General features: G+C 37.6%; 1 protein-coding gene across 2 annotated transcripts in view; it reads left to right on the plus strand.

Moving 5' to 3' along the window:
- Nucleotides 1–390: 390 nt before the first annotated feature.
- The window catches only part of LOC149087834 (transmembrane protein 198-like), a 75,780-nt gene continuing 58,029 nt past the window's right edge, over nucleotides 391–18,141 (plus strand). Inside the window, exon 1 of one of the 2 annotated variants that reach the window (XM_089231755.1) lies at nucleotides 391–733. In XM_089231755.1, coding sequence (XP_089087881.1) covers nucleotides 725–733 — 9 coding nt within the window. In that variant the 5' untranslated portion in view covers nucleotides 391–724. The remainder of the gene's footprint in view (nucleotides 734–18,141) is intronic. The other variant, XM_089231757.1, reaches the window with a different exon arrangement.

Below are 18,141 nucleotides of genomic sequence, written 5' to 3' on the forward strand. Positions count from 1 at the left end.
GGGACTGTCCTGGGAAATACGGGACGTATGGTCACCCTATTTAGTTGAGAATTTTTTGTTGACGACCAGTATATTTTAACATTTGAAATGTGTTCCCAATGTCCCATATTTCTCTCGAGAAAATATGGTCAGCCTAACTATCCAAGTCTTTCGCAAAAGATATTTGACAGTTTCGAATAAAAAAATTACATTTGTTGAAAAATTTCGAGATGAATGAAAAAAAACCCAGTAATTCAATCATTGTGAGATTTGTATGGAAATTAGAAAACAAGAATAAAATTCGCAAACGAATCGTAAAATTTCGAAGAAAATTGTAATGATAGGATTACGATCGTTTCCTACTTGCTGTCACTAGTCTGCTGCAGTGCAAAGCCGCTTGAAAGTTCTCTTAATGCAGCTTTGGCTGCAGTGTAGAGTGAGTGTGTTCTGCTGTCCAACCAATAACACAGTGTTGAAAGAGGACGAGGAGGCGGGCTGTTGTTGTGAGAAACACGGTATGCGGTTTTTATTTACTTTATAACGTCCAGGGCGGCACAGCTGGATGATCGCTCGTAGTAATTGCGCCTGTCCATCATCATCATACATGTTTTATGCGACTTTGATTGTGATACGCGTAAAGGTATGTGATGATCGCTGATGTTGTCCGCTAAAAGATCAGCAGCAGGATGCTTGTGGTCGGTGGCAGTGGAATGGTGATGTGATTTCTTAGATAATCTAGGACCCAATGAGAGAGGTAACCACACTCCCTTCTTCCTGTAATAACTATATTCATTTATTAAAATAAATAATTTTTATTTTTGCTTCAGAGGTAGGATCGAAATACATCGATCTAATTTGTCAACACTTAATGTGATTTGTTTGAAACATTGATTTTATAGAATTTCCAAAGACATTTATGGAACAGTTTACACAGGGCCAGACTTACAAGGAAATACTCCCAAGCTAAACTCATAGAATTTTACAGGTGTTAGTAGATGGCTCAAAATATGTACTGTGAAAAAAGTAGCTGCGGAATGGCATTAGGAGAAGAGTAAATTAATGTTGGAAATTGGGTCGGGGATGCCAAACCCATACAGTTAGCATCAATTGGGGACTGCATTCTTGAAAATTTACAAAGACATCTAATCTTTATGCTATCGAAAATTGCTTTATGCTGTATTTGGAGGTGTTAATATTTGAAAAATAGCTTCTTAAAAGTATCACTCGAAAACCAGGATATGTAGATTAGATGCATAGTTTAAAACAGTTATAATTGATTACAATTGATTCAGGTCAAATGAAAGGGTTAATTTCTTTATAAATTGAAAGTGTTACAAATATGAGGCTCATTGAAGAAATGCATAAAGCAGAAACATATTTTACACCAGCTACATCGAACAAATATTTTGGATGCACAGTTGGGTTTCCAGCAATCAAGTGCATTGTTTGCAATAAATATGAAATCAACAGGATTCTCAAAACACCCAGGATGCTTTTCTGTGTATGAGTGTCCCTGCCATGAATTTTTCCACATGTTGACATAGTGTGGTGAAGAAAACTGGTTGTATGCAATGTATTGTACTTTAAAAATACTGTCAATGAAACAAATCAATTGTATTTGTTCAGTCATAGCTAAATCTGAAAATTTTCGAACAAAATTTTTCCATACCTGAAAACCGTACCTTGTATTAGATTAGTGGTTTTAGATGCAATCACAAACACATGAACGATTATTTTTGAAGAGTGACCAAGAATCCACTAAAAGTACGATTTCATTGGGTGTGTTTTACGCTTCTGATAAATATTTGTTCAGTTCTTTTGATCCTATTTTCCCAGATGTCAAAGCGACCGTATTGTCAGCTTGAAACATTTTCTGCCGAACTTGGGTTTCTGAATACACAATAAATAAAAGTGATAGCAGCATTCCATCTTTGCTGATTGTTGGCATTACAGTATATCAATGGGTCACAGCATGGATAGATTGTGCAGCAGTTTCAATCTGTTTCGAACCCAAAAAATCAAGCATTCTCCCCAAATGAATTTCTTTCATTAAAACCTGATTGATTTGTATTAAACATCATCTGGTTATCCTTCAACTGTGAATTCTTAAAAAAAAAATACATGCATTATTTGCATATGCTTTTGAAGCATTTGCAATATGATCCTCTTCACGAATCTGCTTTTGAGCTATTATTTTACTAATTTTTCTGCTAACAATTCTATATTTCTATTTAAAATTACAGAACCATTTTCCAGAAGCTTTGAATGGCATTTATAGGGACAGAGCTTTATTACAAGCCCAGATTTTCAAATCCGAGTCATGCACGTTCACATGACTGTGCCTCGCATCCTAAAACTTTTGAAAAACATATTTTTGAATTTCGTATAGTTTGTGCGTCTTATCACCAAATTTGTTGATTTGATTTTCCCACAAATACATTTGAGACAAACTTTTTATAAATCTATACTTGCTTTGAACAGATTTTAATGTGTGATGTTTAATTTTTGTTACTGATGCGCCAGTATTCCACTATGAAAGTTACCATCAAGGTCCATGGGTTTGAATCCGGGCATAGAACATCAGAAGCAAGTTCTTTACCTACCAAGCCTAGGGCGACCACCGATGTATGGAGTCTTCATTTCCCACCCAACTCCACTGGTTGGAAATTGCTGTATGGCGATATATGACCGGAGTTGGTGTGCGGTAAAGTAGTAGTATTCAACGGCTGCTCTTTTAGTTTCAAATGGGATACTCTGGACTTCCTCATTTAACTCTTCATTTAAACTATGTTTACTCTAACTTGGGTCCTGATGTAAATAAAAGCATGTGTGTGATGCCTAAAATGATTGGTTGAAGAACATTTCAATTTTTCTTACAGTACAACACAGCCAAAAATATAGTCCTTTGTTGTTTGCCCCCTCATATCATAAAATACCGACGGGTCAAAGCATTTTTGCTGCTATGTCTTCAGGGTGGGTGTTGACAGGATAGGCCTTTTCTCACCGTCCCCTTTTTAAAGGGAAGTTTCATTTTATTATTATCCCTATTTGCAAACAGATTTGGTATACACTTCTTCAAGAGTTCTTGCAAGAAAAAGAGCTTTCTTCTTTTTCGTTTGATGACATAAATGAAATATGCGTGTCTATCTTGTTTGGCAGAGCCATTTGAAAATTCATTTCTTTGCAGCTGCTCTGGACTCTTATAAACAAAGTTGATGACAAGATTTTTTTCTCACCCACAGGCTTTGACGTACACTGGATACTGGTGGGGGAGGGGGGGGGTCACTTATCGTTCGTGGTGAATATACGCATTTCAAAAGAATTCGCAGCAGCTTGTTGGGAGGAAGTAATAATTTTTTCTTCGAAGGCGGTGAGCTGAAAAAGTCTGAGGATTTAAAAATCTGGTTCGAAAGAGTAATGCTCATTTTTGATTCAGTTAGCCTCATTATGACAGACACTATATATCTCGTAAGAAGGCCTGGGGACCTATTAAAGATCCCAGTCCAGGGGCTCCTGCTGCTGGATGTTGGGGTCATGGCTCGCAACCTACACATGGATAAAAAACTGAAATTGTCTTGACAAAAACAGGATATCACAACAGGTTGAAGTAAAGAAACGAAATAATGTGGATGACTCTCTCGTCAAATTGGAACTGCTACAGCCCGTGGATAATTATATGAAACATTTAATTATACAGACCCGCAAGAAAAATAAAAAGCGGCAACACAACGGTAATTTGTTTCACGTTATAATTGGTAGCGTATCTGGCCCAGGAAAATTGTACAGCGTAAATTAGCTCGGAAATAAAATTGTAAAATGTTGAAGAAAAAAAAAAACTAAGAAAAAATGAGGATTTCTCACTATTTGCTGTAAAATAATGAACAACTCGCACAAGCTTTTGTAACGACCATGGCCCCTGCCCCCCCAAAGCTGTGATCTTTGGTGGGTCCTCAGACCAACCTTTCAACAGCCCTTCTTATATAGTAAACTTTTAGTGTGAAAATATAAAAAATCACAAGAATTGTCGCAGGCAATGTCTGGGCTGGAGCCCTGTCATCCCAACTCTTGAGGAGTGTACCACGATAATGACAGAATACCTTATCGAATTTTTTTTTGGGGAGATATATATATATATATCTATTTTAATTAGTGTCATCAACAGTTTTTATTTCAACAAAATTTGGAGAACAGTGAAAAAAAATTTTCCACGATAATTCTTCATAACGAATTTACAATCTCATGTTTGAGGAAAAAATGCACGTGTTTGGAACACGTAATGAAGGGGCTGGTAAAATTACAACCAATAGAGATAAAGGATGCAGAGTGATATCAAAAATTGGTACAGCAGTTTATTTACATCAGGACCCAAGTTAGAATGAACAGAGAATACATACATTTCATCATTTTCATCTATAATATCAAAATTGGAATCCTCAAATTCACTTTCGTCAACTGATAACTCAAAATCAGGGTTGGGTTTTCAACATGACAAGCGTCAAAAACAGGTTTAAACTGTCGAAAACCGCCAAAAACCTAAATGAATGCTTTTTGATAATGTTTTGAACACAATAGGTATATAACATAATGAAAAACTCATTTTTTTGTATATTACAATGTTTTATTTTTAAACACTAATTTATTATAATAATTAAAACAAAATAGCAATTGTAATTTGCATTTTTGAATTTTTCAACATAACAGTCTAGAACATATAAAATATAATTTTATGGTTTATTTATCTAAGCTACTGATTACCTGTGTACAATTTGCTAAGTGGAATAGTGCTGCTTATTCAAAATATGTATAATAGGGCATCAGGGTTATGTTTTTGACCCCAGAAACTAAGTCTGTATTAAAACTATCAAAATCTTACTCTGAACGATGTCAAATAGTTTTTGTCAACTTGATAGATATGTTAAATAACGAAACACTTACTTTTATTTAGATTAAAGGGTTTTATATTCAGAATTATAATTACTGAGGAAAAATACCAATTTTGATATTTTAAATTTTGTGATCTGCATCTGTTAATGCACTAATTAAACTCATTTATTTTCATCTACACATTTCTTAGAACTCCGGGTGTATAAATTCAGTTTTAAAGAGTATTTTCAACCAAAGCAGAGCTGATAGGACTTGATACCCAAAGCATTTGTTTTGCACTTTTAAAATTAAATACAGCCTCACTTGGAAAACCATTGCATTATAAATGCTAGTAAATATACCATATCATAGTGCAGAAGTAAGAATAACTAAGTTTGACTGAGGATAAGTTACAGGGGTTTCTTAAGCTTCATGTACAAGCTAGCATTGCCAAATTAAATAACATTTTAATTCTACAATTTAGCATTTTGATCGCTAGATATATTCCAATGTTATGCATAATGAGAGTATCTCAGTGATTATCTAGATGATTTAATAATAAACAGAAATCAACATTACATATATGATGTAATAAACTTTTTTAAACACTTATCTGTTGTAAAAAGCGTATGGCGGATGGTTTATATCAAAGCACATATATGAGCAGTTGAAGAAATTTTGGAAGGTCAAGAATCATCTCGAATCAGAGAAAAAATGTCAAATACTTCCATAGTTTTCCCTTCAGTGTTTATACTATGCTTTATTCAAATTGTATATTTTATAAGAAAAAACAACCATATATATTTTGTGCAATATAATTCTGTAGAGAGTAGAAAATTATTTTAGAATCATATTAAATATTTATTCTTTGTATAATATAGTCACTTTAACCATTACATGCAATTAAGGTGTGCATTTCCAATGGGAATTTTTATATTGAAAAGTAATATTTGAGGTTTTTGACAGTTTTTGATGGAGGGTTTTTGACGTGACAGTTTAAACTGTCAAAAACTGCCATGTGTCAAAAACCTGCCAGTCTTCTACTTCATCACTAAACATTTCGCAAATAAATTCAGGTTCTTTCAAAATTTCCATTATTTAATTTTTTTCATTTCTTTCATCTTCTGTAAAATCTTTCAGCTCCATTTCTTGAACAGAGAATTTGTGGTACAGCATCCACACCGCGTTGAACACATATGTGGTGGCATTTTCTATTTGAAAACCACAGCCAGTTTTAAAAAATAGATTCAAAAACATCGAAGTATACAACAATGCAATTTCATGCGGAAAGACTTTTCAGCATTAAACAAAACAACAACAAAAACTTATTGCAACTCGCTAATTTATTTCACTTATGTAAAATGAAAGTGTAGGAAATGCACGATTAGACTGAAATTGCGTTTGAATATATATTTTTAAACACTTTTGAATGTAAAATACCCAAAAATAACTTTGCAACAGATTTAAACACATTCTGAGGAAACACGGACAGTTCATTTAAGAATTTAACTCTTTTCTCTGAATCCTCGCCAAGTAGGGTTGCATTTGGCGTGAAAAATTTTGATTTGTATTCATTTTTTACACCATTTCTGTTGCAATTCTGCAGCTACTTTTTTCACAGTACATCTTTTGAGCCATATACTAATGCCTGTAAAATTTTCATCAAACTCTGTGAGTTTAGCTTAGGAGCGTTTCCTTGTTAGTCATTTAGAGCACCCATCCAAATTTACTTTGGAGGGGCCCACTAAAAGTATTGGAATTTTATACCTCAAAAAAAAAAACAACTTTTTCGATGAGGATCCAGAAAACACTGCTTGTTTTAACACATGGGTATACTGGATAGTGGAGATGAATAAAGAGCCTCAGCTTAACGAGACATATGCAAAATAAAATAATGTCTAATACAGTGGAAATGGATTACCTTTTGGGTTTGATAATACGATTAAATACTTTACCCAAAATTCAAAATTTTGAATTTTGGGTAAACCCAAACGTCGAGTATTTAATCGTATTAATACAGTGGATCCTGCTCATAATACATTGCTCATTTAATATAGTGGATCCCGCTCATAATGTTCCCACTTACAAGGAAAGGGTCAGAAGGTGTCTTCCCCAAAAAATTACGACAAAATTAAAGTGCATTCATCTCGCCCAGAAACACATAAAAACAAAAAAATTAGTGGCAGAAATCAGTTATTAAAGCTGCAAAAAAAATGTTAAAAATTACAACAGCTGGCTACTTATCGCTTGGAGCTTCTTGGTGATATCTATGAAGAACTTCATTTCCAGCCTTTTTTGCCCATACAAACTCTAGTAACAGTGGAACCTCGTTTATACATGGCGTTCAAGAGGCCAAGTCAAAACATTCTATTAATGTGTAAGTCTTTTAAACTGAGACTTTTCAAGGGAAATGAGACTTCTTCCTTGACACACACACACACACAGGCTTACCAAATATTATAAAATTCAATGTGTTTAATTGCATCATCAACTCTTATAAAAAAAATATTTCAATAACACCTGAGGGAAAAACAAATCACGCATTTCAAATCACTTAATGAAATTTAGTGGAACATTGCTTTTGTGGCACGATATTGGGTAAAAAATTGCAACAAAATCTTCTCAAGTCAGGAAAATTCCCATCTTGGACTCTCGTTTTTTTGGCAGTAGATTATTTGCAACCAGTAGCTTGTTCCTTGATTTTGTTTCTCTGCTTTATGATCATTTTCAAAGTTGACACAAGGATATTCAACTGCTTTTCTTTTTGTCGACATTATGAAACGGTGGATCTAACACAGCCAGCAAGCAAAGCACCATAACAAAAGAGAATTCCACAGGAAACGATTGAAAGAACTTATTGCGTATATGTACCGTATGCACACAGGGCCGCAACTAGATACTTTGTCATCCGGGGCACGCCGGCATTTTGGCGGCCCTTGTAATGTAGAAAAAGAAATTAAAGGGGAAATTTGCCCCCCCCCCTTCTGGTTCAGCGCCCGGGGCATCAGACCTGCCTGCTCCCCCCTAGTTGCTGCCCTGACTGTATGTGTCTGTTATCGGCAGACCTGTACTCTCCAAATGCTTACAATGTGTGGCATTTCTTACCTTTTGAGGATAACGCTGGAAAAATTGGGAGAAGAAAAATTCTGAAAGGACATATGGCCGTCAAAACAATTGAAACATTTCTTTCGGACTCACCCCATCTGCGTATTCTCAGAAACGAACAGTAAACAAATCACTTAAGAGTCCACTTTAAATGATGAGTGAAAGAAGATGTCACGAACTCCATTGCCGGTGTGAAGGACGACGTCGCCACTGCCATAGCTGGGGTGAAGGAGGACATAAACACTGCCGTCACAGAGGTGAAAGAAGACATCGCCGGAGTGAAGGGAGACAAGGGAACGCCGCCGTTGAAATTAGAGTGGATGGAATGGTCGACGCCGTGAAAAAACTCTCCCACGAGATGAATGCAGTTGACGAGAAGCTCTCGAAGCGGATACAGGAGCTAGAAAAGAGAATTCAAGAGCCTACGTCTTTCGCAGACGCTCACAAGGTCTTGCCAACCGTAGCTGACGTCATGCGGCCGAACATCAAGCCCTCGACATATGACGGAAGGACATCGTGGTCGATCTTCAGGACCCAGTTCGAGATGATCGCCTGTGCGAATGGATGGGACTGTGTTCTCAAGGCCTTCCATCTAGCCGCCGCACTCCGAGGGGAAGCTGCCGAAATGTTTCGACGCTCGCCGCCGAGGACCGATCCAGCTATAGAGCTCTAACGAACGCACTCGAGCTAAGATTCGGAGAAAATTATCTCAAGGACTTCCACCGACTTCAGCTCAAGACCAGGTAACAGAGGGCGGGCGAAACATTGCAAGAGCTGGCCATGGACATCGAGAGACTCTCACAGTTGGCGTATCCCGACTGCCCCCCGGACATCAGGGAGGGACTGACCCTGCAGTGGACTCCGTCAGACCCCGATATCCAGCAGGCATTGCGTCTAGGCGAATACAAGGACGTGAAAAGTACCCTTGTCTACGCCATGAAGTACGAAGCAAGCTTCTAGACGCGAGCGACGACTGGTCCGCGGTGCTGTTGCGGAGGACGCTACGGCGGACATCATCAGGAAATTAAAAGAATTCTTGAAAAGCGCCAGGGATGACAGTGAAAATCGGAAAGACAAGCCCTTGGTATGCTGGAGGTGCAACGAGGCTGGCCACCTGCGTAGATCCTGCCCCTTGACAGTTCCCAAAAGAGGGAACAGCTCCGAGCCGCTAAACTGAAACGCTTCCATCTCGCGGGGTGGAGGTCGCTGCAAGGTTGAGATGCACCATCAAGTGTCTACTATATCTCATAGCTGAGCGGCGGAGACCATGGAATATACGTGGAAGGTGAAATTGACGGATTTCCTCGCCGGATGGTCATCGACACCGGGGCCAATGTGAGCATCGTCCGGACCGATGTGGCTCAAAAATTCCGACAACGACTCCTATACGTGGCACCTTCACTGACGCTACAGACCGTTACCGGGGACGAGATGACCGTGCATGGGAAGATGGAAGTCTCGGTGAAATTCGCTGCGGTCTCCTACCGTCACACAGTCTTTGTGGCTGACATTCAAGACCCATGCATTATCGGATTGGAAGTTCGGAAGGGTGAAGAGATCGCTACGTGTGTTCCAGTCACGTGTAGTTCGCGATTCGTCCGGAAGCCAACCAGAAGATTCCGGAAGTCTGTTCGAGAGTCTGATTGGAGATGCCCAGCTGGATCCGGAACAGAGAAGACGCGCACAGTCGACTATCGAGAAATTCCGAGGTGTCTTTTCCACGTCATCAGCTGATGTTGGCCGAACCCGCTTAACGCAGCATCACATCGACACCGGGGGACCATTCCCCAATTAAACAACATCCTAGAAGACTTCCGTTTGCCAAGCAAGAAGAAGTTGGTAAACTGCTACCGGAAATGCAAGCCAACAACATAATCGAGCCATCAACAAGTCGTTGGGATTCTCTGATCGTGCTGGTGAGAAAGAAGGACGGTTCTACGCGATTCTGCGTCGACTATATAAGATTGAACGGAAAGGAAATATACATCTATATATATAAAATTGATTTTCTGTGTGTGTGTGTATGTTCTCTATACAAATCTACAATTTTAGATCGATCGTCGCCAAATTTTGCATATATACCAAATGGGACCCGACTTGAACGATAGGCTACTTTAAAATTTCCTCAGACCAGGGCAAATGCCCCAAATGGGCAAAAAACTGTCCGGCAACAATGGTTTTTGGGCCTCAACAATCACTTTCCGAACGTTTACTTTGGTTACCGTGGTTCCCTAGCGATGAGTTTCAGACGTGTTTATGTCTTTACAATGGTTTGTCACTTCTTTAATGCTGCCAGTTACGTATAATAGTTTATGCCTTTATAATGGTTTGCCACATTTTCAATACTCTCAGTAATGAGGCTTTTTGAATAGACGTCATAATCATCACCATCATCGCTTTGAGGGTCAGGAAAAGGGTGATCCTCATAGAAATTCGTATTAAAATTGCCGATTTAACTGCATAAATACGGAAATTTAGTGGGGGGGGGGGTTCCTGCCACATCAATAATTTTAAAAATTAAATTGAATTCTCGATTTTTGAAATATGGAATTCACTTGGAGATACGAAGCCCAGAAAATTAGATAGGAAGTAATTAGCCGGACTTACTTTCGAGTTGGATATCCATACAATAACATTGATTTCAACTTTTTATTTATATCTTCTCAAGCATGAAAATTAATGTCTCCGTATTGTCTTTTGATATTTATTTGCATAAATTAATATAGTTTAGGATGTTTTTAAAATTAATTATGGGCCCCGTAAAGTGCATCGAAAAAATTCCACAGCTTGAATTAAGCATTTTTGGAAGCTGAAACTGGCAGTTGGATAACTTGAAGTTCAGGGGGAGGGAATCGAAATACCTAACACCCATAAAAAAGTGGGGGGGGGGCTATTCATTTCTACGTTTCTTTAAATTTAGATTTGTTTATTTCATGAGTCGCGCAGGACGTCACCATATTGGTTAACTTAGACACGGTTTGCATGTCCCTCAAAGAAAGAGGGAGATATCGCATGATCCAAAAAGCCTCATTGAAGAAAACCCGAGCAGCGCCGGGTATTGCAGCTAGTCTTATATATAAATGTCAAAGTATGTATGTATGCATGCTCTTTATACAAATCTACAGTTTTAGACCGGTCGTCGCCAGATTTTGCATATACACCAAACAGGTCCGGGATTGAGCCGTAGGCTACTTTAAAAGTTCGTCAGAGCTGGGCAAATGCCCGAAATGGGCGAAAAACTGTCGGGCAACAATGGTTTTGGGGCCTCAACAATTACTTTTGGAACGTTTACTTTGGTTACCGTGGTTCCCAACAATGCATTTCAGACGTGTATATGTCTTTACAATGGTTTGTCACATCTTTAACACTGTCATCATTACAGTTTATTCCTTTATAATGGTTTGGCTCTTTTCCAATACTCCCAGTAATTGAAGAAAACCCTGGAAGCGCCAGATATTTTTGCTTGCATGTATACAGGGTGTCCTGTAAGTGCTAATGTGGCCTTTATCTCATCAACCACCCATCGTTGAGGTATAGTTTCAATTTAAAAAGTGCTTAAAAGGAGTTTGAATAATATTCGCTGCAGAAGCTGGACATCTGACGTCACTAACAACAGAGAACAACAACTACGACGACAAAATTGGGAATAAAAATGTTCAACGCCAGCCGATGAACTCAATGCTCTGGCACGAAGTTAAAAAATTATCATTATCTACCAACATGCGAGTTCAACTGCAAAATGACTCAGCACTGCTATCATTTTCACATCAGTTGATCAAACTTGGCAATAGAAGAATTCCCGTCACCGAAGCGCTGGACTTACTAACAACTGGCAAAATCCATTTGGGAAAATAAACTCAGTTCAAGAACTTGCAAAGTCTTCCCAAACATTCAACAAAATCACCCAAACCATGAGTGGCTTTGTGAGATAGTGATTCTGGCACCGAAAAATGACAGCGTGAACAAGATCAACGAAAAAATCCTAAAAAGTATTCCGGGAGACTCCACATCTTACAAATCGGTTGACACTGTCATAGACTCAGCGCACACATTTCTGAACTCTTTGGATATTTCGGGTGTGCCACCACACAACTTGATTCTCAAAGTTGGAGCACCTATAATGCTTTTAAGAAATTTACAGACATCGAGACTCTGCAATGGCACCAAATTCTGCTTGAAGAAATTGCACAATTACATCATTGAAGCAACGATTCTAATTGGATGTGCCAAAGGAGAAGACATCTTTATTCCACGTATCCCAATTATCACTGAAGAAATTCCATTCACTTTCAAGCGATTACAGTTCCCGATTCATTTAGCTTTTGCCATGACAATCAACAAAGCGCAAGGCCAGTTGTTAGTAGTGGCAGGTATTAGCAGTGCTAGCAGTGGCCTACATGAGCCCTGATTTTCACACGGACAGCTTTACGTCGCCTGTTCGCGTGTTGGTGATCCCAAAAATTTGTACATCTACACACCAGATGGAAAAACCAAAGATATTGTGTATCCACAAGCGATTGCCTGAAGATTTTAATTAAAATATTTAAAAATAAAAGTAATTTTTTCTTACTTGATGCAGAAATTTTTTTGATTAAGAAATAATTAATAAGCTATGCATAGATAAATTTTTTATGGGGCGGGCAACGTCGCCGGGTATCAGCTAGTCTTATATATAAATGTGAAAGTATGTATGTATGTATGTATGCTCTTTATACAAATCTACAGTTTTAGGCCGATCGTCGCCAGATTTTGCATATATACCAAACAGGACCGGGATTGAACCGTAGACTACTTTAAAACTTCGTCAGAGCTGGGCAAATGCCCGAAATGGGCAAAAAACTGTCGGGCAACAATGGTATTGGGGCCTCAACAATTACTTTCGGAACGTTTACTTTGGTTACCGTGATTTCCAACAATGCGTTTCAGACGTGTATATGTGCCTTTACAATGGTTTGTCACACCTTTTAATTCTGTTATTATAGCAGTTTATTCCTTTATAACGGTTTGTAAGTTTTCCAATCTTCCCAGTAATTGAAGAAAACCCAGGAAGAGCGCCGGGTATTTCTGCTAGCCTATGTACAGGGTGTCCTGTAAGTAATAATGCGGCCTTTATCTCATTAACCGCCCATCGTAGAGGTATAGTTTCAATTTAAAAAATTCTTAAAAGACGTTTGAATAATATTCGCTGCACAAGCTGGACATATGACGTCGCTAACAACAGAGGACAACAACTACGACGACAAAATTGGGAATAAAAATGTTTAACGCCAGCTGATGAACTCAATGCTTGCCTCAAATCATCAACACTCTGGCACGAAGCTAAAAAATTATCATTATCCACCAACATGCGAGTTCAACTGCAAAATGACTCAGCACTGCTATCATTTTCACATCAGTTGATCAAACTTGGCAATAGAAGAATTCCCGTCACCGAAGCGCTGGACTTACTATAAACAACTGGCAAAATCCATTTGGGAAAATAAACTCAGTTCAAGAACTTGCAAAGTCTTCCCAAACATTCAACAAAATCACCCAAACCATGAGTGGCTTTGTGAGATAGTGATTCTGGCACCGAAAAATGACAGCGTGAACAAGATCAACGAAAAAATCCTAAAAAGTATTCCGGGAGACTCCACATCTTAAAATCGGTTGACACTGTCATAGACACGGCAGAGACATTTAGTTCTGTGTCCTGCAGAAGTTCTGAACTCCTTTGGATATTCCGGGTGTGCCACCATACAACTTGACCCTCAAAGTCGGAGTACCTATAATGCTTTTAAGAAATTTGGAGACACCGAGACTCTGCAATGGCAGCAGACTCTGCGTGAAGGAATTGCACAATTACATCATTGAAGCAATGATTCTAACTGGATGTGCCAAAGGAGAAGACGTCATTCCACGTACCCCAATTATCACTGAAGAAATTCCATTCACTTTCAAGCGATTACAGTTCCCGATTCCTTTAGCTTTTGCCATGACAATCAACAAAGCGCAAGGCACGTCGCTAGCAGTGGCAGGTATCAACCTACTTGAGCCCTGTATTTCTCACGGACAGCTTTTCGTCGCCTGTTCGCGTGTTGGTAATCCAAAAAAATTGTACCTCTACACACCAGATAGAAAAACAAAAAATATTGTGTATCCACAAGCGATTGCTTCAAGTTTTTAATTAAAATATTTAAAAATAAAAGCAATTTTTCTTACTTGATGCAGAAATTTTTTTGATTAAGAAATAATAAGCTATACGTGTATAAATTTTTTACGGGGCGGGCAACGTCGCCGGGTATCAGCTAGTGTATATATATTTAAATATAAACATATAAAATTAGTCAGTTGACGAATACAGAATTCATGTACAGTGTGTATTCACATGTATTTTTAAGTTGATTACAGGAATGGTTATATTTTTGATGTTTATAGAATGAATTATTTTAATTGTTGTTTTATGGTCCATTATTGTTGCAGTATGGATTTTTGAAGACTTAGTTATTCATTTTTAGGAAAAGAGGCACCAGTGTTGGCAGAATTTTGATTGGGAGCGTATGCTCCCCCTACTGCCCCCCCCTCGCCTTCGGCTACGCCACTGCTCCGTAATCCTTATGGTAATAACTTCAGTGTCCTTTGAATCCACATCACGACGATGTTTAGTCTCTTCCTAAGACGATGGCATCCTTCCCATGTAGTCTGGAATTTCGGACACCATTTCTTCTTGACACGGTACCGTCCTTTCCATGAAGTCTGGAGTTTCTGACACCATCCTTTCTAGTGCTTCGGACACCCTGCTTTCCGTCGTTTCGGACGCCCTCCCTTCCTTCGTTTTGGACGTTTTCTTTTCCGGCGTTTCGGATTCCAAAGCAAGACGAGGTCTCTTTCCTTGAAGTCGTGAGACGTGTCTTTCGCATCGTAGCAATCTCTCATCTTTTCGGAACCAATATCGATCCTGTCTCTTGCTATTTGATGCACATCCTCAAGGTGCTCCTGGAATTCCTCGACGTACTCTTCCATACGAATAGGAGAATCTTGCGGTAGCCCAAACAGCAGGTCACTCGACAGCCGAAGATCCCATCCCATGAGCATCTCGATAAGGCGCCGGCATCTCTCCGCGATGCTCCCTTACGATGCTGGGGGTGAACTATCTCTGCAGTCCTTAGTAACTACTAGTCCTAATGAACTACCGGTCGGAGGACTGAAGCTAAGGACCGCTTCAACTACTAGTAGTTAAGAGGTACTATGTACTACCAGTCCTTAAGGTCACGTGACGTGAAACAGTAGTTAGAGGGGGAGGAAATTTTTGGTTTCGAGAGTAACAGATCTCTAACCAATCGGGATGCTGTTTGAAGCCTGCAACTACTACTAATTATTTAACAATCGTTTTTCCGCAGTGGGTTGTGGCAGCGATTTCATGTTTACAAACAAACATGTTGTAAACAAACTTTTTTTTCCGAGGGACTCGCCATACATTTTTTTTGCTCTAATATCGCTGGCTAGATTAATTATTTTGTAAACGTATGAGGACGTTGCATTTTTCATCTTGGGACTTTTTTTTAGAATAAGATTCAGTATATAATAATAGTCAAAGTATTTTTCTTGTCCGAGCTCATGGACCCTACTTTTAGATGATTGAAGAAGCGAGTATATGGGACCCCAGCTGCATATAAGTGGGTCGCATACTGATGAAATCGAAATTTGAAAGAAAAAAAAATTCTTACAACAAAACGTAAGATTTTAAATTAAGGTTACCGGCACTAGTTGAGCCTATGGCCGTAATGTGCCTTTTCGGGGCAGACTTTCCCTTTTTTTTTGTGGGGGGGGCCTTCTTCTTGAAAGGGTTATTATGCAAAATAATTATAGAATTTTTGGGCCCCCTATTCACCTCGGGAGCCCTACTTGAGGCCCCAGCTGAATACTATTTTTAATATTGAGTGTCACTTCTTTTTAAAGACTAATTTGTTAAATGATTTTTTATTATCCATTTTTATTCCTTTTAAATTCATTGAAACAACGAATTGCAAATTCTTTCTGGAGCAACTAAAATAATAAATTATTGATAATTTTACAAGATAATTATTTTTAATTTTATAATTAAAAGAATTAACTGCCTTGCTGCGTATTGTAGTTCTGTATTTTAAACTATGGGTTTCTCCTCAGTATTAAAAAATATTATCACAACATGATTCTCTATGAATGAGCACTTACCTGTTAATGCAAGTGAATACTTCAATATTTAAAAGATATATACTTCTATATTAAAGATCTTTCATCAATTTATCTGTTTCATATTTAGCTTCCAACAAATAACTTCACCTGATAACTTTCATTTGATCGTATATTTCATTTCAGTTGATTAGATGATGAATGATTGAAGTTGATTAATAGAAACATGAATTGAATAACAACTTGCACACATGATTTGTCATACAAACACATTTTATTTCAAACATATATTCATAGAAAGTTATCATAATCACAATTTATTTGTTGTACTTTTCTTAGAAATCGCACCTTTCAAGAATATAATTTTTTGAGATTCATTAATTTTCATCTGCATCTTCAAATGTTGATTTACCTGAAATTAGAAAGAGGAAGAAAAAAACACTTTTATTATGCTTATCAATCTTTAAATGTACTGTATATTTTATTTCAAATTATAACAGTCTTTAGTTGCACAAGTAGAGATAATTCGTGACAATAGCACTTTGTCGACTCGCCACCATTTTATCACAGTAGGATCCAAAATACATCAACTGTGTTTTACAAGGGAGGCCTGGCATTGCACACAGATGCACTTGTTCATGTCTAGATGTATTTACCTAGGGCTTCACAAATCTTAGGAGCCAACATTGCAAAAAAGAAAATCATACTGACACCTAAAATTTTCTATGCAGATCACAAAATATTTGGAGTTTATGTCTGCATCTTCCAATATGTGAAGATCATCACTAAGTGCTGAAAAAGTTGAATATAATTTTTTTTTACTTTGGATTATTTCTCCTAAAAATATGCTTGGCTGCGAAGAAATTTGGCCAGCGCCAAAAATGTTTTTCAATTTTTCGAGCCATGTTTCTACCCTAAAATTTTGGTCAGACAGATGAAGTGAAAAAACCTATTGGCACGCAGCTTACTTAATATTTTCACTCCTTTCAGCTTCGCTCTAGAACACATCCTTAGCAACCTCTTGTAGATCGGAGAACCCCTATTTAAATTAACATACAAATTTTGCAGTGTTGTATGGTCTCGCTAGTTAAAAAGTATAATATTATTTGTCCTCAACTATATTAATTGTTTTAATATTTCCATTCACAAAATTTGCTAATCAGTAAATATGATAATAACATTTTCAAAGAATTAATATTGCTTTTCAGTTAGCAAAGCTTCTAAAGGTTTTTTTTAATGTCCTCCCCTCTCATAGCCAAGACATGTTTTTACTTGCACTGGTCAAATTTTGAGCAGTACAAGTAGCCATTAAGAAATCATCTATCTTAATTTGCTCAATTCAATTATGTCAAAAAGAGTTGTTCTTTCAATAGTATCTGAAAAAATTATGATTATAAAGAAAATTACTCATAGCAAGATATTTCTTGAGAAAAACCAATATGGTATGGACTAAAAACATTGCCACCTTTCCCCCCTACCTGCTTATTTTGTTTTTGCACATATAAAACGTGTTGCTGAAATTACAATAACTTCAGAGGGTAGTATGTTTCTGTTAAGTTTTATATTGAGAAATATTCAAGTGATTTTACAGTTTACAATTTTTATGAATTTTGTATTCCTCATGCAACATAAATGAGACACTGAAATACATTTCTTAATGAACATGTGAATTTATGTAATACAGTCTCTCCGAAACGCCATTACGTCTGCGATCTGATATAACGCCAAAATTCTTTGGGTGGGATGGTGGCGTTAAATCGGGGTTCGACTGTATTTGTTCCACTAGGGTTGTTGATACAAATGAAATCAGTGAAAATGATGCAACATAATGTTAAAATTTATGTCATCAAATCATGCATGGAAATATTTTATTTTACATGAAAATAATAATGGAAACTGTTGCTCAAAGTCAAATACAAAGAATTAAAATTACCTTTGTTTGCTCTGGGAGAATTTTTTGGTAACCTTGAAAACCTTCACATAACTTCGTAGCTACCTACAGCCAAGTTCCTGGGAAACAAAATTTATATATATATTGTATAT

Source organism: Pholcus phalangioides, unplaced genomic scaffold (assembly GCF_987345545.1).
Source record: "Pholcus phalangioides strain wild (caught in Gottingen) unplaced genomic scaffold, Ppha-v1.0 ptg000004l_1, whole genome shotgun sequence".
Classification (NCBI taxonomy): domain Eukaryota; kingdom Metazoa; phylum Arthropoda; class Arachnida; order Araneae; family Pholcidae; genus Pholcus; species Pholcus phalangioides.